General features: G+C 37.0%; 1 protein-coding gene across 8 annotated transcripts in view; it reads right to left on the bottom strand.

The window, feature by feature from the left end:
- Positions 1-11,230: 11,230 nt before the first annotated feature.
- Positions 11,231-25,207, bottom strand: part of MIA2 (MIA SH3 domain ER export factor 2) — a 79,692-nt gene continuing 65,715 nt past the window's right edge. For 4 of the 8 annotated variants that reach the window (XM_082737754.1, XM_082737758.1, XM_082737756.1 and 1 more), the window contains 7 exons: positions 25,121-25,203; positions 23,422-23,550; positions 19,685-19,843; positions 17,131-17,253; positions 13,693-13,751; positions 12,644-12,878; positions 11,231-11,559 (listed from right to left, as the gene is read on the bottom strand). In XM_082737754.1, coding sequence (XP_082593880.1) covers positions 11,393-11,559; positions 12,644-12,878; positions 13,693-13,751; positions 17,131-17,253; positions 19,685-19,843; positions 23,422-23,550; positions 25,121-25,203 — 955 coding nt within the window. In that variant the 3' untranslated portion in view covers positions 11,231-11,392. The remainder of the gene's footprint in view (positions 11,560-12,643; positions 12,879-13,692; positions 13,752-17,130; positions 17,254-19,684; positions 19,844-23,421; positions 23,551-25,120; positions 25,204-25,207) is intronic. The other 4 variants (XM_082737755.1, XM_082737761.1, XM_082737760.1 and 1 more) reach the window with 1 other exon arrangement.

Below are 25,207 nucleotides of genomic sequence, written 5' to 3' on the forward strand. Positions count from 1 at the left end.
AGAAATAAAGAAGATAGGGAGTCAGTGGGGTGGGTCTTGGGAAGGACAGACAGACCATGGGCTTATGGCTAAACACAGATTCAGAAACTAACTTACTAGGGCCTTATGGCATGCATCAGATGGGACCTTTATGAAGCCAGTAACATAAAGTGGTCCTAATGGAGTAACACACAAGCAGGGATGAATAATATACAACCATCAAACTACATCATCTTTAGCAAGGCTTCCCAGCCTTTTCCATCCCCTGACATATACCGAAAATATTGTACAGCACACTGGTATAAACTGGAAAAAAACTGTGCAGGGAGAAAAATCATTGTTTTGTTTATTATATAATTGAGACAAAATGCAGAGAATTGGGGGAAATACTAAATTTATATAGAACTTTCAAATAAAATCTTGTCAGTTTTAACTGATAACCTCTTCAAATTTTTAACATTGCCACCAATGAGAAACACCCCACAAATAGGTGATAATTTTTAAATTTTTTCACAGCCATTCAAAAATTTATGCTGCTGAAATTATACTTAAGAAGTCTTAAAAAAAAAAAAAGTTTAACAGCTCTAGAGCCACCTGCTTGGTTTTTGTTGGTAAAGTGTCTGACTTCAGCTCAGGTCATGATATCAGGGTCCTGGGATCAAGTCCCATGTCGGGCTCCCTGCTTAGTGGGGAGCCTGCTTCTCCCTCTGCTTCTGTCTCTCCCCTTGTTTGTGCTCTTTTTTTTTTTTTAAGTCTTAAAAAAAGATAACATCTCTGAATAAAATGGTACATGTAATGTAGAGATTTCTTATAATGTGAATTTCAAATTCAAGTGATTTTTTCATTAAGGTATTTCAAAATCATGATGAAGCTCCCATACTTAACCCTGCTGCTAGTTTAGCCACCACCCTGAGCACACATCAGTCACCAACAGACAGAAATACCTGATTTCTGTGAAAGTAGTTAGAAGCCTGCAGGGTGCCCTCCTCCTGCCCCTCAGGTCCAAGCCCCTCACAGCCAACCAGCTACATCTGGAGTTTCACACCTGAGCTTTCAACCTGCTCCTTGGACACCTGGGACATACTTCTCTAATAGCTTCATAGACATTCCTTGCCTGTGATGAACAATGGAGTGTCTGCCTCTCACAGGTGAGAGGTGAGTGCCCACAGATGCTGTGTGTGCAAGGCACAGGGTCAGACCAGGGTCCACTCTATCTGCACTCCAAGAAGAAAATGAAAGCATCAGGAGGCACCCAGCTAGGGCCCCTAGCCACCCCAGATTTTATTTGTCGGAGAGCGAAAGAGAGCATAAGCAGGGGGAGCAGCAGGCAGAGGGAGAGGGAGAAGTGGACTCCCTGCTCACCAGATGCAGGACTCCATCCCAGACCCTGGGATCATGACCTGAGCCAAAGGCAGATGCTTAAACGATAGAGCCACCCAGGTATCCCTGTAATTTTTTTATTTTAGAAAGTTGTGCTCAAATTTTTTTCTCCATTTAGTTTTTATACATGATAAATATGTAACTGATCAAAGATATGTCATTGGTCATAACCCTGCCTCAACAGGAAAATACATTATCTTCAGAACATCTGTATACTCTAATGGAACATTTAATATATTTTAGAAAGGTTTTCACAAAAGTTGGTTAAAAGAAGTCTGTGTTTAAAAGAATGTACTTTAGGGGTGCCTGGGTGGCCCAGTCAGTTGAGTGTCCAACTCTTGGTTTCAGCTCAGGTCATTATCTCAGGGTATTGAGAATGAGCCCCGGATCAGGCTCCACTTCCAGTGCAGAGTCTGCTTGAGATTCTCTCCCTCCCTCCTCTCCCTCTGCCCCTCCCCACCATGCTCTCTCTCCTCAGATAAAAATAAAAAAGAATGAGCTTTAATCAGGAACACCCACTTCAGTGAAATTTTCTGAGAAAACACTAAATAAATTAGCTAGGAAATACTATACTTGGCATGTGCTGAATTGTATGCCAACCATTATTTTAATCATTTCACTAGAAAGTACTCTATTTAATCTTCACAGCAACCATGTAGTATGTATCACCCCCATTTCACATATGAGGAAATGGAGGCACAGAAAGGTTAAGAATCTTGCCTAAGATCATAAAACTAGTCAATGGCAGAACAAAATTTAAACCTAGGTGAAGGGACCCTAATATTATACAACTCCTACCACTCTTAAATACTACAACTATACTATTATTTGACAGATAATGTTACCTATTTTTTGATAATGGATAACAGATTTGAGGTGATATCTCATTGTGGTTTTGATTTGCATTTCCCTGATGATTAGTGATATTGAGGATCTTTTCATGGATCTGTTAGCCACTTATATGTCTTCTTTGGAGAAATGTCTATGCAGATCTTCTGCCCATTTTTCAATTGGGTTATTTGGGGTTTTGTTAGTGAGTTGTATGAGTTCCTTATATATTTTGGATACTAACCCCTTATTAGATTGCTGGTTTGCAAATATTTTATCTCATTCCATAAGTTGTCTTTTCATTTTGTTGCAAGCAAGAAACATAATACAATGTAGTAAGCTTAACTGCTCTTTATAGACAGTTATCAAAGAGTTCCCATATTACACACACACACACACACACACACACACACACACACAAATCTCTTTTATAGCACTGCTATCAAATTCTTTTACAGTGGGGCACCTGGGTGGCTCAGTGGGTTAAAGGCTCTGCCTTCAGCTCAGGTCATGATCCCAGGGTCCTGGGATTGAGCCCTGCATCGGGCTCTCTGCTCAGCAGAGAGCCTGCATCCCCCTCTCTCTGCCTGCCTCCCTGACTACTTGTGATTTCTCCCTCTCTGTCAAATAAATAAATAAAATCTTCAAAAAGAAAAAAAGAAAAAAATTCTTTCACAGTAGCTACTACCTGGGGGGGGGGGATAGGTTAGTTTGCAAAGGTTATAAGGCTAGATGCTTTTTTAAATAGATTCATGGTAAACCATGAACCATACCTATAGAAGCAGAATAATTATCAACTATACTCACAAAATTCTTTTGTAGCATCTCCCCATGTCTATGAATTGTCTGGCTTTAAAAAAGAAGTCTATTTTGTTTTCAACTAACCTGGTTCCAAAGAATGTGATTTCCTTTCCTCTTAATAACCTTCTGTCCCCAGTCCCAAATTCTGGCCCCAGAATATATTTTAGGAATATATCTCTAAAAAATTACCCTAAATCTAGAGGGGGGAATATGTATGTACAAAGCTATACTATCATACATAATTCTTTAAGAATTCTAAAAAAAAAATAAATATGTAAGAACAGCTTAAGCAGCAAGAAAAGAATAATTAGGTAAATTATATTCACAAAAGGGAAGGTAAAATCATGAAAAATGAAGTTTATAGGGGCACCTGGGTGGCTCAGTCAAGTAGCATCTGACTCTTGGTTTTGGCGCAGGTCATGATCTCAGAGTCATGAGATCAAGCCCCACATTAGGCTCCACAGTGGGTGTGGAGCCTGCTTAATATTCTCTCTCCACCTCTCCCTTGGCCCCTCCCTACCCTCTCTCTCTCAAAAAAAAAGTTTATATCATTTATAATAGATTACACTTAATATAAAATTAAAGACACACATAATTACACTAATACAAAAGATATGTGAAGGATAAAAAGCCTAAAGGAAGTACAACCTAAATGCAGAAAGTGATTTATGTTTCTATGGTGACCCTGGATTTTCTTCGGCTTTTGACCATTTTCTTTTTTTGTAGGACTGTGTATTATTTCTTTAAAAAAAATCAGAATACCAAAATGGAGGGAAAAGTTATCCAACCAGGACCAAGAAGGACTCTTTCTTGAAATATCCAAGCCTACTGCCTATCAGTCCAAAATAATGCTCAGGTCATAATCTTGAAGTCTGCCCTCCTCCTTTACCCTTTCAAATGGTGACAACAGCAATAACAGAAAACTTCAGCTTCCAGGTGGCAGACTAAGCAGATGCTGGCCACCTGCCCCCAAGGCCCCACTGAGATAAATATAAAGAAGAGCCAAGAGAAGTAAACCCTATAACACTGAAAAGAATAAAAAAGGACACCAACAAATGAAGTTTCCAAATTTTCTGGGGGACAGAAGAACAGACTAGATTAGGTTGGAGGATAAAATAAGTCGAGAAAGCTATGGCCTACAATCTGTTTCAGGAACTGGGAGTCAGCAGGCCTGGTAACAGTCCGAAACTTGGCTCAGAGCCAGTTAGTGTATCATGTACAGAACTGAGGTGTGAGTGTGAAAATAGGGAAGAACTGTGAGCAGAACAGCTCAAAGTTGATGCCATCATTCCCCTGCCACAGCCCCTAGCACAAAGCAGTGAGCCTGGTTCTGCCTCCAGCTAAAATACTGGAGAGATATTCCCTACAGAAACTAAACTGTTTGGAAAAAGCAAAACTTCTAGCGTGAATGGTGGTATCCTACATGAAGCCCTTCTCATTCTGGCATCTAGAAGGCCGACACCCAGCCAGCATCCTACGGGTCATCCTATGGCAAAGCCTGTCAGTAACAGATTCTGTCTCAGTCCCCACCCTCCATCTCTCACCACCTGCGTGCCACACACACACACACACACACACACACACACACACACACCCCTATCTCAGGAAGAAACCAAACAAGAAAACTATCCTTGTTATACAGAAAAAGGTATAAGCTAGAATCAGCTAACCAATTCATCTTCATTAAACATGAACAACTCAAGGTTGACCAAACATGTAAGGAGAGAAAGCCCAAGTTAATCATTATTAATCCTAGAGAAAACAGATAATTCAGAAAAACACTTTTGGAAAACACTAATTGGCTATGGAGAAATTCAAAATATTAGATCTTTACAAAAAAGGATAGGATCTATGAAAAAAGAATAAAATACAATAAAAATGCTCTCAAAGATTAATGACTGCTGAAAACAAAAACATTAAAGTGAATGATTTAGAATATATAGTTGACAAAATTTTCCAGGGGGAAAAAAGAGAGAGAGAAAGAGAGAGATGAAAGATATGAAAGGGATACCTGGATGGCTCAGTCAGTTAATTGTTGCCTTCGGCTCAGGTCATGATCCCAGCATACTGGGATAGAGTCCTGTATTAGGCTCCCTGCTCAGTGGGAATTCTGCTTCTCCCTCTGCCTGCTGCTCCCCCTGCTGTGCTCCCACACACTCTCTCTCTCTTGCTCTCTGACAAATAAATAAATAAGTAAAATCTTTAAAAAAAAAATACAAAAGAAAAAGTAGATAAGGAACTTATCAAAGATTTAAAAAAAAAAATTCCCAGAGTTTTAGGATGCCATAGTTTAAGTGCCTAATATGGTATGGTACCCCAGTCATATTACCCCTTCAAGAGAAAGGATCCCAATCAGGGAAATACAAATCAAAACCACAATGAGATACCACCTCACATCAGTCCGAATGGCTAAAATTAAGTAAGGAAACGACAGATGCTGGCGAGGATGCAGAGAGAAAGGGGAACCTCCTACACTGTTGGTGGGAATGCAAGCTGGTGCAGCCACTCTGGAAAACAGCATGGAGTTTCCTCAGAAAGTTGAAAATAGAGCTACCCTACAACCCAGCAATTGCACTACTGGGTATTTACCCTAAAGATACAAACGTAGTGATCCGAAGGGGCATGTGCACCCGAATGTTTATAGCCTCAATGTCCACAATAGCCAAACTAGGGAAAGAACCTAGATGTCCATCAACAGATGAATGGATAAAGATGATGTGGGGTGGGTGTGTGTATATATATATATATATATATATATGGAATATATATTATATATATGGAATACTATGCAGCCATCGAAAGAAATGAAATTTTGCCATTTGCCACAACGTGGATAGAACCAGAGGGTATTATGCTAAGCGAAATAGTCAACCAGAGAAAGACAATTATCAAATGATCTCCCTGATATGAGGAATTTGAGAGGCAACATGGGGGGTTTGAGGGGTAGGGAAGGAAAAAACGAAACAAGACTGGTTGGGAGGGAGACAAACCATAAGACTCTCTTAATCTCACAAAACAAACTGAGGGTTGCCGCGGGTAGGGGGTAGGGATAGGGTGGCTGGGTTATGGACATTGGGGAGGATATGTGTTATGGCGAGTGCTGTGAAGTAAGTCTGACGATTCACAGACCTGTACCTCTGGGGCTAATAATACTTTATATGTTTATAAAAAATTAAAAACTTAGAGAGAGAGAGGATGCCGAGTATAGTAGCTGCCAGCATCTAGCTGCTGCACCTTCAGCATTCATGCCAAGTCCAGGTTCTCCCTGGGGGTGCTTCCAGCCAAGGAGAGAACATGGAAGAGTACTAGGGCAGAGCCGTTCCCACCAAATGAGGGTCTCCTCTCAGAGGCAATCTTTGCCTCAGGGAGTGCCATGGCTCCAGCTCAGGCTTTCCTGGAGCTGCACTGTAATCAGAGGCTCTGCCTACCCAACTCTTCCTTCCTTCCCTCTCTCCTATTCACAGATGTCAATCTGAACCTCAGTCTGAAGAGTCTCTCTACCTACTTTTGAACTCTCTCCCCTTAATCCTTCATAGGTGTTCTCCCTCAATAAATCTCAATATCTACTTCCATCTTGGAATCTGCTTCTTAGAGGGCCTGGACTAACAAGAAATGAATGAAAATGTCTCACATGTAGCTACATCTAACTACGATTTTTAGAACACCAATGATAAAAGAAAAAAAAAAACCCTAAAAATTTTTATAGGAAAAAATCAGGTTACCAACAAAGAGAACAGAATCAAATTCCCCTCAGACATGTCATCAGCAACAATGGATATTAAAAAACAATATATTGGGGGCACCTGGGTGGCTCAGTGGGTTAAAGCCTCTGCCTTCAGCTCAGATCATGATCCCAGGGTCCTGGGATCAAAACCCCTTGGGCTCTCTGCTCATCGGCAAGCCTGCTTCCTCCTCTCTCTCTCTCTGCCTGCCTCTCTGCCTACTTGTGATCTCTGTCAAATAAATAAATAAAATCTTCTAAAGAAACAACATATTGGCATTAATTGTATTAAATTGATATTAAAAGCACAACATATTCAAAATTCTGACCTAGAATTTCATACCTATATAAACTAATACCAAAAAAGGGAATGGGGATGCCTGGGTGGTGCAGCTGGTTAAGAGTCCAACTCTTTTTTTTTTTTTTAATATTTTATTTACTTGAGAGAGAGAGACAGTGAGAGAGAGCATGAACGAGGAGAAGGTCAGAGAGAGAAGCAGACTCCCCATGGAGCTGGGAGTCCAATGAAGGACTCGATCCCGGGACTCCAGGATCATGACCTGAGCCGAAGGCAGTCGTCCAACCAACTGAGCCACCCAGGCGTCCCAAGAGTCCAACTCTTGATCTCAGCGCAGGTCTTGATCTCACAGTTGTAAGTTCAAGCCCCACACCGGGCTCCATGCTGGGCATGAGACTACTTTAAAACAAGGGGGTGGGAGAGTAAAGGATTGGGATTTTAGGCATGCGAAGGATTCAGATTTTACATTCCCTAAATCCTTAAGGAAATAACTTGAGAGTGAACAGCAATAAAACAATAAAATTTAAAATGAATTTTAAAAAACAAAAACAAAAAAACCCCAGCAAGATAGAAGCTCTATGAAACAAGAGTAATCCCAAGAAATCAGGAAAAGTGCAGGCTCTGTTCATTGGGCTAGAAACCAGCCAGTCAGTTTGCAACGGGAATACAAAGAAATGCCAAGACTAAAGTGTTTAAAAGAAAAAATAACAATATATCCAATAGAAAAGACATGAAGATTTTTTTCTTTTCAAGTAAGCCATGATAATGGCAAATAATATTGGGAGGGGGGAGAAGTCACATTAGAAAAGTAGGAGGGAGAACTGTACACTTGGCCTAAGTATAAAGTTAAGCAAAATGTGTTATTATATTTTTTAGGCTATTAGTGGTAGGGGAAAGAGAGTGAGCTTAAAAAAAAAAAAATCATTGATTGACCTTGATATTTAAAAATATTCTCTTTAGGGGCATTTGAATGGCTCAGTTGCTCAAGTGTCTACCTTCAGCTCAGATCATGATCCCAGGCTCTTGGGATAGAGACCCAGGTCAGACTCCCTGCTCAGTGGGGAGTCACTTCTCCCTCTCCCTCTGCCCCTCCCTCTGCCCATGCTCTCGCACTCCCATTCTCTCTCTCAAATAAATTTTTAAAATCTTAAAAAAAAAAAAAAAGAATATTCTCTTTAGAGTGATGCAGAAATTATGATACTGGGATTCACAGAGAAGGATATGTAAAGTTACTATATAATTTGGCCTGATAGTGAAAATATTTAAATAACAATAACAGTACAAATGCGCCTTATTGATTTTGAACCTTAGTTCAACTATGGACCAAGTATAGAAGATCGTTACACTTGTAGGCATATTATTATTATTAGCAACCTTGAAAACATGATGTACAGCCAAGAGAAAATAGGATGTGGGCCAGAGTAGGGGAAGTGGGGACAGGAATAGGGGGAAAAATTTTTTTTAAGTTTTTTTTTTTTTTTTTTTTTTTTTTTTTTGGGTCAGAGAGAAAGAGAAGTAGGCAGAGGGAGAAACAGGCTCCCTGCTGAGCAAGAAGTCTGATGCAGGACTCAATCCCAGGATGCTGGGATCATGACCTGAGCTGAAGGCAGATGCTTAACTGACTGAGACACCCAGCCTTCCCAAGGAAAAACTATTAACAAAGGTTAAAATATATAAAAATTACAAAAGTAACAAGAGCAAACATAATGTGGTTAAGTATCAAACATGAAGAAAGGAAAATGAGGATGGCAATAGTTAAGTCCTAATTTTTCATCTCAGAGAGTCAACACACAAACTGATAAATTTAATCAATCAAGTTGATAAATCAAAGAGAGGTATAAGCATACCTTCTAAAATTCTAAAATCTTATCAGAATTAAATAAAGAAAAAGAGTTAAAAGAGAAACTAACTAGAAAGCATCACTGGAAATAAATGTACAAAACTTGTTATTCATCCTAAAATGCTATTATTTGATTTATTCCCACTTGGTTATACTTCTTTATTAAAAAAATATTTTTGTGGGGTGCCTCGGTGGCTCAGTGGGTTAAAGCCTCTGCCTTCGATTCAGGTCATGATCTCAGGGTCCTGGGATCGAGCCCCGCATTGGGCTCTCTGCTCAGTGGGAAGTCTGCTTTCCCTTCTCTCTCTGCCTGCCTCTCTGCCTACTTGTGATCTTTCCCTGTCAATAAATAAAATAAAATAAAATAAATAAATAATTTTATTTATTTACTTGACAGGGAGAGATCACAAGTAGGCAGAGAGGCAGGCAGAGAGAGAGAGAGGAGGAAGCAGGCTCCCTGCTGAGCAGAGAGCCCGATGCAGGACTCGATCCCAGGACCCCGGGATCATGACCTGAGCCGAAGTCAGCGGCTTAACCCACTGAGCCACCCAGGCGCACCTATATATATATATTTTTAAAGATTTTATTTATTTATCAGAGAGAGAGAAGGGGAGAGAGCGAGCACAGGCAGACAGAATGGCAGGCAGAGGCAGAGGGAGAAGCAGGCTCCCCGCCGAGCAAGGAGCCTGATGTGGGACTCGATCCCAGCACGCTGGGATCATGACCTGAGCCGAAGGCAGCTGCTTAACCAACTGAGCCACCCAGGCGTCCCAAAATATATATATATTTTTGTAAGTAAAGTATGTTCATTTACTCTGGAATCCCAAAGTGTTTCAAACTATTCAGCCCATATCAAGTCTTTCTGGCTTCTGCTGTGCTCTCATTGACTGTTATCCTTGCTTCCTCTCTGATGCTGGCTTCTCACTTCATTACCGTTCTCTCTGAGGTTCGACTTGCCTGCACCACTCTCCTGTCTTCTGTCTTAAGTCAAAACAGGTCTCCTTCATCCTGGGGCAAAGAGAAGTTTCACTTGACTGGAATACTCTCCATCACTGTTCTGTTTCTCTTCTTTCACTTTCCAAATTTCCAACTTTAAAAAAGCAATCTATTTCTCCTAAAACCTAACCTCTAAACACTAAGGTTATGATGATGATTTTACAGTTCCCAATCTACTTAATACTATCCAAGCAATTCACTTCATGAAGTCCTTCTGTTCAACCTTGTCTCCTAAGGTGAGGTAAGAATGGAGGAGTAAGAAAACCTCACAAGAAGTGTTCCAGAGAGCATCTGCAGAAATGCTGGCAGGAAGCATTCCAGTTACAGTGCATGACTGCTTTGTTCAAGAATGTTTCACCTTCTGTCTTTTGGCACAGAGGACAAATTCCAAGTAAACAACAAAAACAACCAACTTCTCAACAGACGTATTCTAAGACTTATTAGTTATACTTATCTTTCCTTTCATAATCATATTAACGTGTGAGAAGACTAATAATAATAGAATTCACGCCTGAGGAAACACACAAAGAAGGTTAAGGAAACGTCCTAAAGATACTGAGTCCAAATACAATATTTCTATAGCAAATTTCAACATTCCCCACTAGAAACAGTAATTATAAATTAAGAGAAAAGCAAGCCAGATAGAAAACTGTCCAAAAGCTAGTGAATGAACTAAGAGGATCCCAACTCTGAAAAAATACTATTTAGACAAATCAATTAGAATATAATCAATATTGACTTTTAAGAGTGTATTAATTTGGGACTCCTGGGGGGCTCAGTTGGTTAAACGACTGCCTTCAGCTCAGGTCATGATCCCAGCGCCCTTGGATCAAGTCCTACATCGGGTTCCTTGCTCAGCAGAGAGCCTGCTTCTCCCTCTGCCTCTGCCTGCCATTCTGTCTGCCTGTGCTCGCTCTGACAAATAAATAAATAAAATCTTAAATTAAAAAAAAAAAGAGTGTATTAATTTGTTGCTTTTGGCCATTCATGTCTACTTGCAAGAAAGAGAGCACAACCTTGGTAAGATAATCAAATGGGAAAAATCCATATAAAGCATTAGTTTTGAGCCTCAAAGCTATTGAGAAAAGTAAAAAACTAACTAATGGAGTCATATTTATGGAAAACTAGCTGATTTTATTATTATTATCAATACCAAACAAGTCTTTAAATCAATTAAAATTCATTTAATTAAGCATAAAGTTACCTTCACATTTGTCTACAACCATAGTAAATACAGTTCTTGGCAAAAAGTTCTTTGGAGTTTAAAACATCCCCAACTGCAAGATGACATATAAAACTCCCATTGTTTATGTGATAGTGGATTTGTTAATAAAATTAAAATATACTATCTAGAATAAAATAAAATGGAAATAATTTACTCATAAGATTCATATTTAAATCATCTTTATTTACAAAATACTATCCTGAGAGTTTTAATTCCATTAAGCTCTTATGTGAGCAAAAGTATAATAGGTTAAGTAACAGCCGTTACTTAAACTGAAAATAAGAGAGAAGTCAAAATTACTTTTGAAGAGAGATCAAAAACATGTTAAGTTTCTTGCTGTGGTGCTGGATGTTCAGTAGTAGGCTCATTTGAAGTTGGAGTCAACCCTGATGGGAACTCACATCTATTTTCAGCACGTGGGGGTGGGGGGAAAAATCCAGCTCTTGGGGGAAGAAAAGGAGGAAAAGCTCTCGGTGGATAGACATTTCTCACTGTTCAAAGAGATTGGTAAAAGACATTTTTAAATTTTAAGTACCTGTACTTCAGTTCTATTAAATGATTAGCTTATAACTTATAATACCTATGTTCATATTCAAAAATTGACCCCAGAATCATTACTTGATCTAACAAATAAATTTTTACAACATTGAGTAAAAGCATATTCTCTTCAATTACACATGATTGAAGGGAACATCACTAACTTTAGCCACAATTTTTGTCCTATGAAAACCTAACATCTTAACACTTTTCAAATTATTTCAAAATACATAATAAAGCTTGATTAAAAATTTTCATGTCATATAATTTTCACCAGACTTAAATTAAATTAAAAAATTTTCATGTCATATAATTTTCACCAGACTTAAATTCTGACTAGTAATTTCCAATTCTAATTTTATACTATCCTAAAACATTTACAGTTAAAAGACTATCTTGAATTTCCCCAAAATTCATCTTAGTTCACCTTAAACCTTAAAATAGAGGAGAAATGAAAGAAAAAATACCATGTCAGGCATATACTAGCCTTCCGCCTAATGTTTGGTTAACTATTTATTCTATAGAAACCTAGAGTTCTAAATGGCAATGTACAGATATAAAAGCAAAAAATTGTTTTTTTCTTATGTAAGGCTATGAAAGAATTTCAATAAATTCAACAATTAGTCTAAACATGATAAACATATTTTGGGTTTTAAATAAGTAGGACTGCATAGGAACTACTTATGAAAAAAACTTTTAAAAATACTTTAGCTAGTAATTTTAATGCTAAAATATAAGCTGTAATTATTTTTACTAATTGATGCAGTAACCACTTTCTAATCAAATAAGATACAAATAATTTAAGTCTTAATTTAAGACCACTGCAAAAAAAACAATGATTTTTCCTAATTACTGAAATACAGAAATAATTCCATATCATTGGGATGAATCACGTGGAGGCCTCATTACAGTCTACAAATGGCTGGCTGCCTTTCCGATTTGTAAAAGTAATGATATACTACAGTGAGAAAAGCTTAGAATTATATCTTTGATTTACTCTGTAAAACACACACTAAGTTTAAAAAAAAAAAAACATACTTGCAAATGGCGGTGGCGGTGGGCCAGCAAAATCCCTTGGTGGGAAATAATCTCGAGGAGCTCCATACATGCTTCCTGGAGGAGGTGGAGGAAAAGGAGGACCTCTTCTCATGAACGGACCCCTTGCATCCATTGGAAATAATGGAGCCCTGAATGGAGCAAGAGGTGGAGGAACAAAGCCAGGGCCCGCTGCTTCACTTTTGGCGGGGAGAGATGAATCAGGCACATTTAAATTCTGTAACAAATTGACAAACAGCGGTCACTAAAGCAACAGCAAAATTTGCAATAATCTTCCTGAAAAATCTTAGGTTTAAAAGAAAGCAGTCTATAATAATCTTAATAGTTTCTTCTGAAAGATTCTATTTTCTACATCAGATGGATTTTTGCGATCACAAATATTAACTGAAAAAAGTAATACTCGGGCTAAAGATAAAACACAAGAGTAGTCCAAGAGTACCAAAACATACATTCTTTTATCAAGTACATACTGAAAAACAGATGTTTATGTATTTTCTTTTTTTTTTTTAAGATTTTATTTATTTATTTGAGTGAGAGAGAACATGAGAGGGGGGAAGGTCAGAGGGAGAAGCAGACTCCCCGTGGAGCAGGGAGCCCGAGGCAGGACTCGATCCCAGGACTCCAGGATAATGACCTGAGCCCAAGGCAGTTGCTTAACCAACTGGGCCACCCAGGTGCCCTATGTTTGTATTTTCAACATAAAAAAGGTGACCAAAAGCAAAAATTGTAAAGGTAATAACAAAAATATACTTTAAAACATTCAAATAAAAATTGAAGGGGAAAATCCAAATTCCTGTTTAACTTTAGTAAGCTAACTCAAGCCTTTAGCCTATAAGTTGTACTGTATCACCATAGTGTACAATCCAGAAAAGAAACAACTATAATGCTATATACGGAGTGTATATATTTGTCAAAATGGGAGAAGCAGCTTTATATCAAGAAATCGATTGCCAGCTAAATTTCTCTTCTAATAAACCAAGAGTCTGAAAAGCTCCTGAGCACATGGATAAAATTCCACTTTCAATACTTACACCAAGGTCGTCTTTGTTATCATTTCTAGTGGATTCCATTTCTGAAGAGATTGGTCCATCTAAACACAAAAGTTAAACCATGAAAAATATATGACTGATCACTCCATTTCTACCGTATCTCCCAATCACAAGGGATTGTTGATATTTTCTCATTCTCCCATTAGTACATAAACCAGCCCGATACCAGCATCCTGCATTGCGGCCGCAGGAACAGCTTTGGGTCACTGGAAACTGTGGCACACTCAAAAGTTCTGCAAAGGCAGGTGGCAGGAATTTCTGTGGCTTGTTCCTAGGCAACCCTGATGCAAGTGCATCATTAGGAGACTTCTGGAAGGTGGCATCCCTCTTCCTTATCCGTCTTTCCTTCCTTTCTTTTTGCCCTCCCTCCACTCTTCCTTCCTTTTCCTCTTTCCTTCCTACTTTCCTAATTCCTCCATCAGGTAACATAGACTAGCATTTGAATTTAGCTACTGTTCAAAATAAATGTTCCTGGACTTCATCTTCACCAAGAACTGCTCGGTCCATGAGAAAGTAAATTCAAACAACCCTCTCTCTGACCACAACACTTATCCTCGCCTAGCCTTCTCATTTAGTTATTCTCACTACACCTGTTCCTGTCACAGAAGCTTCCAGCCCTCTGGTCTCCCTCCATTTTCTTTAGTTTCCTTCTCTCTTCATTTCCACCCCTAATTAACTAGACTTCTAAGTCCATCACTTCATCCAATCATCGATGTCCTTACCCAGCTGGCAATATTTCAACATGTATGTGACAATATTCTAGCTCCATATTAATCCAACTTTCCACTTCCACTCTACCTATACCTGCAATTCAGCACCTCTGCAGGTAAAACAATCACAGATTTGTGTAGACAGAGCCCACTTCAAGCTGATGGATTTTCAGCCATACTTGCAGCTGCTCAATGACTAATCATTCTGCATCTTCCAAACCACATTTCTCCTCAGCAATTTTAAATCTCCATCTCTTCAAACCTACTAAACCAGTCACTTAGAAACTCCCTTGACTTTCTGTAATCAAACAAATAAATCTATCAGCAACCAAATTCGTATGATTTTTCCTCCTCTTATCATGGAGAAGTCTCCTTCTAGACGACCTATGATCCTGGTTCTGTGCGCTGAATCTCTCCCCTTCCTCTCTGTTGCCTCCCTCTTCCCTTTCTGCTAGACCCATTCTATCAGCAAGTCTCTTCCAACTACTACTTAAAAACGACACAGAAAAAGAAAATTCCCCTACAGCTACCCTTCTCTTCTGTAATCAATACTTGTTTTATATATATTATTTGGAATTCCTCTCATTTTGTCCTCATTTTACTGCAATCTATTTGCAACATCCACTACTCCACCGAAATTATTTTCCCCAACATCAAAAAAAATATTTTTTTGCTGAACTAAAAGACACTTTTAGTCCTTATTTTATATTATTTCTCACCATTATTGACCACTCTCTCTCTCTTTAAATTCTCTCAGCCTTCAATTTTTGTGATGGCACCCTTCTCTCTCTATCTTCCCCTGCTAGCCACTCCTTCTCAGTCTCTTTGGTGGGCTTCACTACCTCTGTCTATCCTTAAATGATGGTCTCCATGGAGTTCCCACCTCCGCCCCATTCTCCTTTCATTCTCCTTTTGAGAAATCCCATCCGCTCCTACACCTTTAATTTGATGTATACCAACTAATGACTTCCAGATGTGTGATTCAGATTGTTATTCCCCCTACTAGGACTTCAAAGCTTGAACTGACTCTTTGAATATTCATGCAGGTGTATCACAGGTGCTGCTAATTTTATAAGTTCAAAATGTAACTTATAATCTTTCCTGTCAAATTTGCTCCTGTTCCTTGTTCTTTGTCTCAGGATGATGAATGGCCCAGATGCTATAGTCAGGAATCTAGGTATCAGCCAAGACTCCTTCTTCCCCCACACTCCCACAGGCTTTCAATCCTAAATCCTCCCAATTCTCTTTTCTCTATGTCTGCTTACATCTATGCATCCCTATCCCCTCTGCTAAATCACTACCCGCTTACTGACGTAGATTCCTGTCACAGACTCCTAAAAAGTTACCATGCCTGCAATCTTAACTGCTCCCTCCAACCTATTCACCATAAACGCATCCACAGTAATTTCTCTAAAATGCAGATCTGATTATTTCTTTAATGTGTTCCCATTACCTTGTGAACAAGGTCCAAGTTTTGAACAGGTTTGCAAGGCCCCGAGAACTCTATATACTGCTTAACCTTTTCACTACTTGTTTCAATATTCCCTGACTCACACTCCATGTTGCAGCCATAATTTATTACGACTTTGTAAGTCTTAATCTTTAAAGGTGCTATTCTTTAATTCTAGAGCATTACTGCCTGATGGATATATAAAATATATGAAAGATATATATATATATATATTTCTTTCTCCACATTTAATTATTAGCTTCTTATAGGCAGAAACTATACCTTATTATAATTATATTCTCTGCCATGTCACGTAGGGCACCTTCTAAACAGTAGACACTTAAAAATTATCTAATTGGATAATTAGATTCCAACAACAAAAAAGAACATGTAAGAAACGTTAAATAGCATTAGTTTAAAAATAGACATCCAATCACATATACACTGTCACTCCATAAAGTTTGAATTAATGAGGGAAAACAATTTCAAAATCCAAAATCCAAAGGTTAGAAAGAAATTATTTAATTAAAACTAATTTTAATTAATCTAGGCCATAGATCTCCTTCTCTGCTTACTATTCCAAAAAGACTCCTTTTCTAAAATAATAAATGTTTCAGCCAGATAATGCCTAACCCCGCCTTGCAATGTATTCCCTGTCCTGAAGAAACATTTTACCAATAAATTTATTTTAAGTTTCTATTTGCTTTTAATCTTTTTAACGTTACACTCTTCTGACTAATACGCTGGATATATATATTTCCCAATTTTAGAGGGTTGCTGTGAGGTGGTTTAAGGAAAAGAGAGCCTGACAAATAGTAGGTTGCTCAATAAATGTTAGTTAAATCTATCTTTGTATGTAATGTTTAAATAAGGTACTTAATTAAAGCAACAACAAAGCAAATTATTTTTCTTGTGGATTTTCCCATTTCCATTCACTTTCCCGATTACCAAGTAGGATATATGTAAGTGGACTGGTAAATTTTTAAAAATTAATCATGGAATAGAGTAAAATTGGACATCATAGCTAAATATAGTAAACCCATTACAATAATGCCCAAATCAACCATTAACACATATGCACATGCCATGGATCCATACAATATAACAAGAAACATAAAACTAGAAAGTTTCAGGAAAGATTTTGGCATCAAGAGCTACCAAAGATGTCCAGTTATTAGTCCTTTTTTCAGCTTCCAATTCTTTCATATGCCACCATTATTAAAAAATATACACATACACATACACATAAGTATTTCTTACCCACTTTATCCGAAGACGGCATATTAATACTTCTGAGTTCTGCTGGCCCAGAGAGTCTGCCAGAATTAGAATAAAATCTGTCTTGCCTTTGTGGAGGAATAGCTGGATCAGGATATGGCTGGCCTAGAAAACAAGTTTGTAAAAATAAATCAAGTTTATTTAAGTTTAATAGATATAGACATTTCTCTTGCTTCCTAAAAAACTGAACCACATTCTTGGTAGACAATAGTAAATAATTTGAGGAAATAGCAAAGAAAGAAAAAAAGGAATATGTTGTAAGTGTATCAGGAAATTCAGCAAAACAGACACTGATAAAAGAGGTAGTTAATAAAGCAGATATCATTCAGAGGTCATCAATGATCAAATTTTTAGTAACTTCAGTATTTTGGCAGTTAGCACCCCTCCAAAACTAAAGGGGAAGATCTTTCGCTCAACAGATGAACAGAAGGTTCACAATGCTCAGATTAAGGACGCCTGGACAGACACAAATCTGGGCACAGACTGTGACTCAGGTGCTTCTGCAACCACCCTTCACTGTCCCCAAGGGTCACTTACAATGACAAAACTGTCATTCCTGGGTACTTGTAGAACTCATCATTCTTGAAAAAAATAAAGGTAGTCTATCTCATCTTTGACAGGTGATGGCAGATTTTGACAGATTAGTTATGCATATGCCCAACTCCAAAAATAAGAGGAAAGTCAAAAGGGGTGAAGTGGCTCTTTCTTATCCATAGAAATATGGAAAAACAGCTGCAAACTGCTTTCCATGACTGTCCTAAGCAGTGGTGCATAATGTGAACTCCACACATTGTTGGATAGGTCATTACTCATCTGACTCAGCCAGATGGGACCTTACTGACACACCTCTCCCACACAAAGCCAAGGAAACCACTCAGCATCAACTAGAGTTAATGGAAAGAATTATATTTAATGAGCTCCCAAGGGCCCAGGGATGTGAATCAGGAAAGAAAGATCTGGGTGGATAGCCTCAGGCTCATTTCCTCCCTCTTTCAGAATCTTAGCAAAAAACTGTCTCAATGGGTCTGAATTATTAGCCCAATTAAAGGAAGACCAATACCAATGACTGAGATCTAAACCAAGTTTCCCTTTCTACTTCAAACATGGGATTAATTAAATGGCAGAGCTGGGCAAGTGGATAAAACGGGGAAGCCTGAAAACGTCCCAACTCTTTCTTAAGCAAGTCTCAAGATATCATACTATATCATTATTTTGCTTCTAAAATACATCCCCCCACAATATCAGCAACCTCAGAAATACAAAATCAAAAAGAAAAACAATTTTGCTACAAGCTTGCTATTTTATAAATCATAGAACCATGGTGCCCTCCACTGGACAAAATAATTTATTCCTGAAATCTACCAGGGCTTAATGTATACATGGCACTACTTATATAAAGTTGATTTTGATACAGTCCACACTTTATAGTCTAATAGTGACAGAAATAAATACAATGTGGCCAATGCCTTACTAAAGAGGTATACAAATTATGAGTGGTGGCCTACTAAATTCTGACTGGAGGAACCGAAATCGTGGTGTTATGGAGGACGTAAAGCTCGCCCTGAGAGAAAAGGAAGGGTGTACAAGTAAACAAGGGTATTCTGGTCAAACTCAGATACACACCACACATGATCCAACAAGATAAAGCTATGTGGAAGGCACATGACCAATGAGACTGAAATACGGAAAATAAAGACAAATGGTTCCTTGTTTGCTTGCTTTCATACCTTTGTTTTCTACTATCCTTATAAGAAAAGACATGATTAAAAAGAAAGAAAGGGAGAAGGAAAAGATTGGGGGAAGATTGAGATTTTTTTCACTTTCCTAATTACACATTTCTCCATTAATTAGATTTTAAGACTTATTTATTATTTATTTGAGAGACAGCAGGAAGGAGGAACTGACAAAAAGTAGAATGAATCTTAAGCAGACTTTGTGCTTAGCGTGGAGCCCAGTGAGGGGCTCAAACCCACAACCCTGAGATCATGACCTGAGCCCAAATCAAGAGTCTGAGGCTTAACTGACTGCACCACGCAGGCACCCCACAATTGTTTGGATTTTCTAATATAAATATATATCCCTTATGAGCAATAAAAATAATAAAGATATTCCACAGGAGGGTTGGAAGGGAGCAAAGCAGACTTCTATAACCTGAACAATTACCCCTAATTATCATGTTTGGAAATTTATGCTACTGTTGTTTTCTAATATGTATCATGGTTTTTCTTTTGTTTTTTTTTTTAAGATTTTTTTATTTATTTATTTGACAGAGAGAGATCATAAGCAGGCAGAGAGGCAGGCAGAGAGAGAGGAGGAAGGAGGCTCCCTGCTGAGCAGAGAGCCCGATGCGGGGCTCAATCCCAGGACCCTGAGATCATGACCTGAGCTGAAGGCAGAGGCTTAACCCACTGAGCCACCCAGGCGCCCCTGTATCGGGTTTTTCTTAAGACATACATGTACTCCTCTTTTCTTCCATTCCTCTATGTTGCACAGACTGGTTGCCTTTCAAATATAAATAATTATACTCTTTCCATACCTGATGGTGGGATCATCATCCTACGATCCTGCTCCCACGGAGGTGAAAGTGATCCAGTGTCTGAAGGTGCTCTGCGAGCATCAGTTAATCTATCACAGTTTGAGTCTCCTCTTTCATTGGTATTCTGATGGTCCAGAGGGTTCCCTGGGCCTCTTATGCCTAATTAAAGAAAAAAATACAATTGTTTCACCTAAAAAAGTATTAAAGACATATCATCAAATGAAACCCAGGCAGCTTGTAAAAAGTGAGAACAATCAGATTCCCACAAAGTTTCCCTAAGACACAATAGACTACAATTCTATCTTACCAAAGCCTAGGACAAAGTCTAGGACAAGGAGGAAATAATAATTTTGCAATGTATATAAACAAACAACTGTCTATTAAAGTCATTTAGAAATGTTACCACCATCATCATTTATACATAAATCAATGGCTAAACTGTGAATTATAAATACTAAGCCTGAAAAATAGGAGTATAAAGTAAATTGCAAAGTAGAGATTTCTATACCAGAATAGAATAAAATGGAATAAAATATTTATAAAATGAGGTTTTTGTTGCTTACACTAATACGCCAATAGTCAAAAAGAGCATGATTCTTTTAGAGCTGTCATCCTAGACTCTATATACCTATTTTAATAATTCTACAACTACTCACAGTATTTTTTAGAACAACTCTTTTAGAAATGTACTCAGATTAACTTAAAAGCCACTCAAGAAACTGCATCTCAATGTTGAAACAGGACTTTACTTCTGTCCAAAAATGATTTTAACCAGTCTGATTACAAACTTTATACCCACCAGATAAATTTGGCTTTAAAGGGCTTTTAGCAATTTCTGAATATCAAATTCACCTTCAAAAAGAGTTCACAACTCTGAAGGAAAGTCTAAAACAAGAGTTTCAAAAACAACAGCACAGTTGGAATAAACACTTTGAACAAAGTAACACTCATTTGGATAAGGAAATCAGCATGCTTACATTTATAAAAGATGATCATCATTATAAAGTTCCCGTCTTATGACCACAAAAAGGACAGTACCTCAATTAATAACATATTCAATTAAAATGGAAAAAAACAAATAAACAATTTTTTAAACACTAAATAACAAAATATGTTAATACTTTACTTATCTATTACTGAGGGGAGAGTAAGATCTTCCCAAATTTATACTGCCCAGAAAACAAAACCCCTTTCCTTTCAAGGAATAACTTTTATTTAAAAAACAACAACAACAACAACTTTTTAATAGAAATCTAAAATGTTTTCCACATTTCAGTACACCTTTAAGAGACTAAAACAAATCTGACGTTTTCTTGGTAACTTGTTCATATCAGTATAAGAATCCTATTATATATAAAAAAATATAATCTTTTAATATTTTTTTATCTACTCCCTTTGTACAGTCAAGAGTAAACTTTTATATTCAGAAGGTCAACTATCTCTTTTCCTTATACTTGTGTATTCTATTAATTTCCCTCAATCTTCCCTTCCAGCCTATTCATCCTTCTAATAAGTTCATTAGAAGAAAAAGGCTGGAAAAGCAGAAAATTAAATTGGTAAAAAATGTGCAAGAGTCAATTAAGCTGGGTTCATCTAGAGTGAAGCACAGATCTTTAAAGGAGACAAAGGCCTTCTTTTGATTGCTTCCTTTCAGAGAACCAAAGCACAGGCCAAATGACTACCAGGTGAAAAATTACAAACTTGAAAATGCTTTGCATTCACACCAAAAGTTACACTAAGGTTACTCTAAAAACAAATTATTTTCCTTATACTCCATCTTATTTGAACATGTATCTCACCCAAACTTTCAATTTTAAAAAGATAATAAAACAAAGGAAAAGGGCACTCATCATCCTTCTTGGATGGGTCACAGGAAATTTACTTCAAAGCAACTCTTTTAAGACCTACTGATAACTTACCTAAAACTTCCGTAGCTTTTCTAAAAAATAGCAAAACACCCCTGCAAATAATCTAAACACATTATTTCTTGAAAGTAATTAAAAAGGAGAGGAAAATAATTTAAATAGGAGAGGAAAAATCAAAGGTAATTTTCACTCTTACTCCAAATATTCAATTGACTACAAGCAATCCTTGACTTATGTTATTCAACTTCCAGTGATTCATATTTGCAGTTTAGCCAATTATACCCTGATTTCTAGGGCACTGTTTTTCAGACAGCTGGCTGCAACCCATCGTGGTGCATAAAATCAACTTACTCTTAAGCAGCAATTTTTTTAATGAAATGGAATAGAAATGAATAGAAAGTATCAGAAAGCATAAAAAACATGTAAATGGTTTCTATTACATTTATGTTGATGGGTAATAGAACATGAAAATATATTTCTTACTGTTCAGAGTAAAAAAAAATTAGGGGGAAGATGAATTCTAGTGCATTTATAGCACACATGTGAATTTCGAAATTAGTCCCCTTCCTAAAGTGCTTAAGGCAAAGCTCTCCCAGGACTCCAAGTATCAGTCTGCAACTCACTCTTTCCCCAGTTTTCAGTTCAAAGCCAAGACAAGAAAAGCTTCTCTCTGAAATGTCTCCAGGCTGTAAGCCCAATCAGTAGGTAGGACTGGGAGGTAGGAGAGACCAGTGCTAAGTGTACCAAACCGAGGATGAGGAAAGATTATGTAAACAGGAGATGGGCAAAGGGAGAACATCCCATAACCATAAAGTAGAAAATTCATTCTCTCATTCTTTGAAGACAATCCCAAAGAAAGAGCTCCAAAAATATTTAAAATAATAGTAGGTTCAATTGGGAATTACAGCCTCCCTGAGAGACTATTTTGATAAGTAGTATCCATTTCAATATATGAGCTTTTATAAGTTGGGTTTAGTTTGGTGTTTTTAGTCAGATTCAATATGCTAAAATCACTAATAAAAGGGGCAGAATGGGGGTCACAACCCTGATGAAGAATGCTACCAGCTCTCATACAACACAGATGAGGCTAAAAACCTGAGACTTTTGATTTGGGAATAAACAGTACTTTCTAAATCTTTGCTTTTTGCCACAATTCAAGAGAAAATTTTAAAGCAACCTGACAAAGTAATCAAAGTATGGTAAAAGATCAAAAGAGGAAAACTCCAGGTACATAGGTAACACAAGGGTGCTGAAGTAAATGCTGAAAGACCAAGAGCTAACGCATAGGTTTGAAATAGCTGCTGAGATTCTCAAAAACCCATACAGGTAGGTAACAAAGCAGACAATCTTGGGTCAGTTTCTCAAAATATTAAGAAATCATTTAGGTCTCCTTTAAGACTCTCATCAAAACTTGGTCTATAAGATAGTACTTCTAATTCCTCCACTCTAAAAAGAAGGCTCTTTCACTTTCTGATTTTCTACAATAAAAGATCATGATAATAAGGTAGAAAAAGAATTTGGAATTTCTACATTTTAACAATATTTCATTAAAATACAATTTTATGCCATGTTAGATTGTTATCATATTTTATATGTTCTTTATAAGGTGCTATAAAATAGTTTTTAAGAAGCCGAATGATTTAAAGAGATACACATCAAGTGCTTGATCAAAATATAACCTATTATATCCTGTTTCTAAGAGAAAAATATATTAAAATTAGATATCACAGAGCTCCTTTTCCAAACAAAAGTAACCCACAATAAGTGCAAGGAATGCCTGTATTTTCCCAAGGTTTATTTTAAAGATAAGTTGAGATGAAAATATAAAATAAGGAAGAAATCTAGAGTAATAAAGATGTTTAAACAATATACCTCTTCCTCCTCCCCCTGGAAGCAAAGGTGAGAGTCTGAGTGGACCCTCCAACAAAGTTGGAGGGGAGAGAAAAGCTCTCGTTTCAGATGAAGGTCGACCCAATGGTGAGGGACCATATGGGGAATGCTCTGGAATAATTAAAACAGCATATTTAAATTCATAGTTTCAATTAGCTACACTATAGATTAGAATTCCATTTCAACAATTTCCATCAGGTCACCTATTGCCAATTTAAGTTTAATCCACTTCTTGAATACTAACTATGCCTTGGGTTTTGCTAATATGGGACAGAATTAAATATGGAACCCTAGGTTTTTAAAGTCTGTGTACCAAATAGATACACTAGTCAATAAAAACATTATCCTCTTGGTAACTAATACACTTAAATATCCATACACTACTAAGTAAAGGATAATGGTGATATTTAGTGATATTTTAGAGGTATAAGAGGATTTGCAGGCTATGAAGTTTGTTTGGTTTTGCTTTTAATGGCAATATGCTTCCAGATATTTTGGCTGGTGAGGGCTGTACTACTGTAGAAATGCAAAATCCTCTGAAGCATCAGAAATTACTTCTGATTCATTGCCACTGAAAATTCAGATCACATTTATTCATCAAATAAATCACTTTATAAATAACCAAGAGCCCTATCATTTTACAAACTTCACCACTCCCAAGTAATGATTATGCTTCCAAAGATCAAAAGTCAAGAACATCAAAAAACAAGCTTAAGTACCACCAAAATAATACTTTTTAAATGCGTAAATATTATTACAACAAAAGATCAAAGTTTTATTTAATTTTTCTGAAACTTATGCTTTAGATCCAGAAGAGAATTCCTTCTGTATAATTCCCACCACTCCAAACTTTATTACTATTTGAAATTAATAATAATCTGCTATTTTGTTAAATGTAAAAATAAACTTTCATTTTAATGAAATTAGACTCTCAAAAGTGACTTTTATACCTTCAAAACAGTTATTAAAATGGAATTCCACCTATATGAAGATAGCTTTATTTTCACTGCCTTAGATGCTTAATTCCAATTCAACCAAACATTATTTTGAAAAATGTAAACTATTTGGAATAGTATGAGATCATTAAAAATGCTAAGTCTTTAATGAGTGGACAAAAATATTAAATACATCTTCCAAAGAACTGGTCCTCACTTTGAGGTAATTAAAGCAAAGAATGCTCAGATTGTTTTCCCACCTTAACTGACTCTTTTAAATAATTAAAAACGACTGTTCTAATTCTTGTTTTTATATTTTAAGCAAATTCCAAAGATAGTGGATATATAAATAGTCACAACATTATTCCATTTAAGCACTCCTTATTCATTCTCCCCTAAAATAATTATGATTATTTATTATAATAATTATATAATTATTATAAAATAATTATGATTACCTGACTATGTGCCAAGCACTTTGCTTTGCAAGGAGCTCAATGTACTAAATAGACATCATCTTACAAATGCCCACTGAGAAATGGAGGCAGCAATTATTTACATTTTTTGCTAGGGAAACAAAACTCAGAAACCTGGGAGATTGTGCCAGAACTCAGAATAGAATCCTGGTTCCAAAATCTAGAATATTTATAAATAGTAGTATTAATTTATACTAATATAAAAGGTTATGTGCAATATATACATATATATATATGTATTTTAAACAAGGGTTTAAAAAAAAAAACTACCTCTGCCAAATGCTGTATTTGGAACATCAAGTGCATAAGGATCTTTTTCTAAAAGTTCAAATTTAAACTCTGTTTCAGTTAATCTGC

Source organism: Mustela nivalis (genome assembly GCF_964662115.1).
Source record: "Mustela nivalis genome assembly, chromosome: 6".
Lineage (NCBI taxonomy): Eukaryota > Metazoa > Chordata > Mammalia > Carnivora > Mustelidae > Mustela > Mustela nivalis.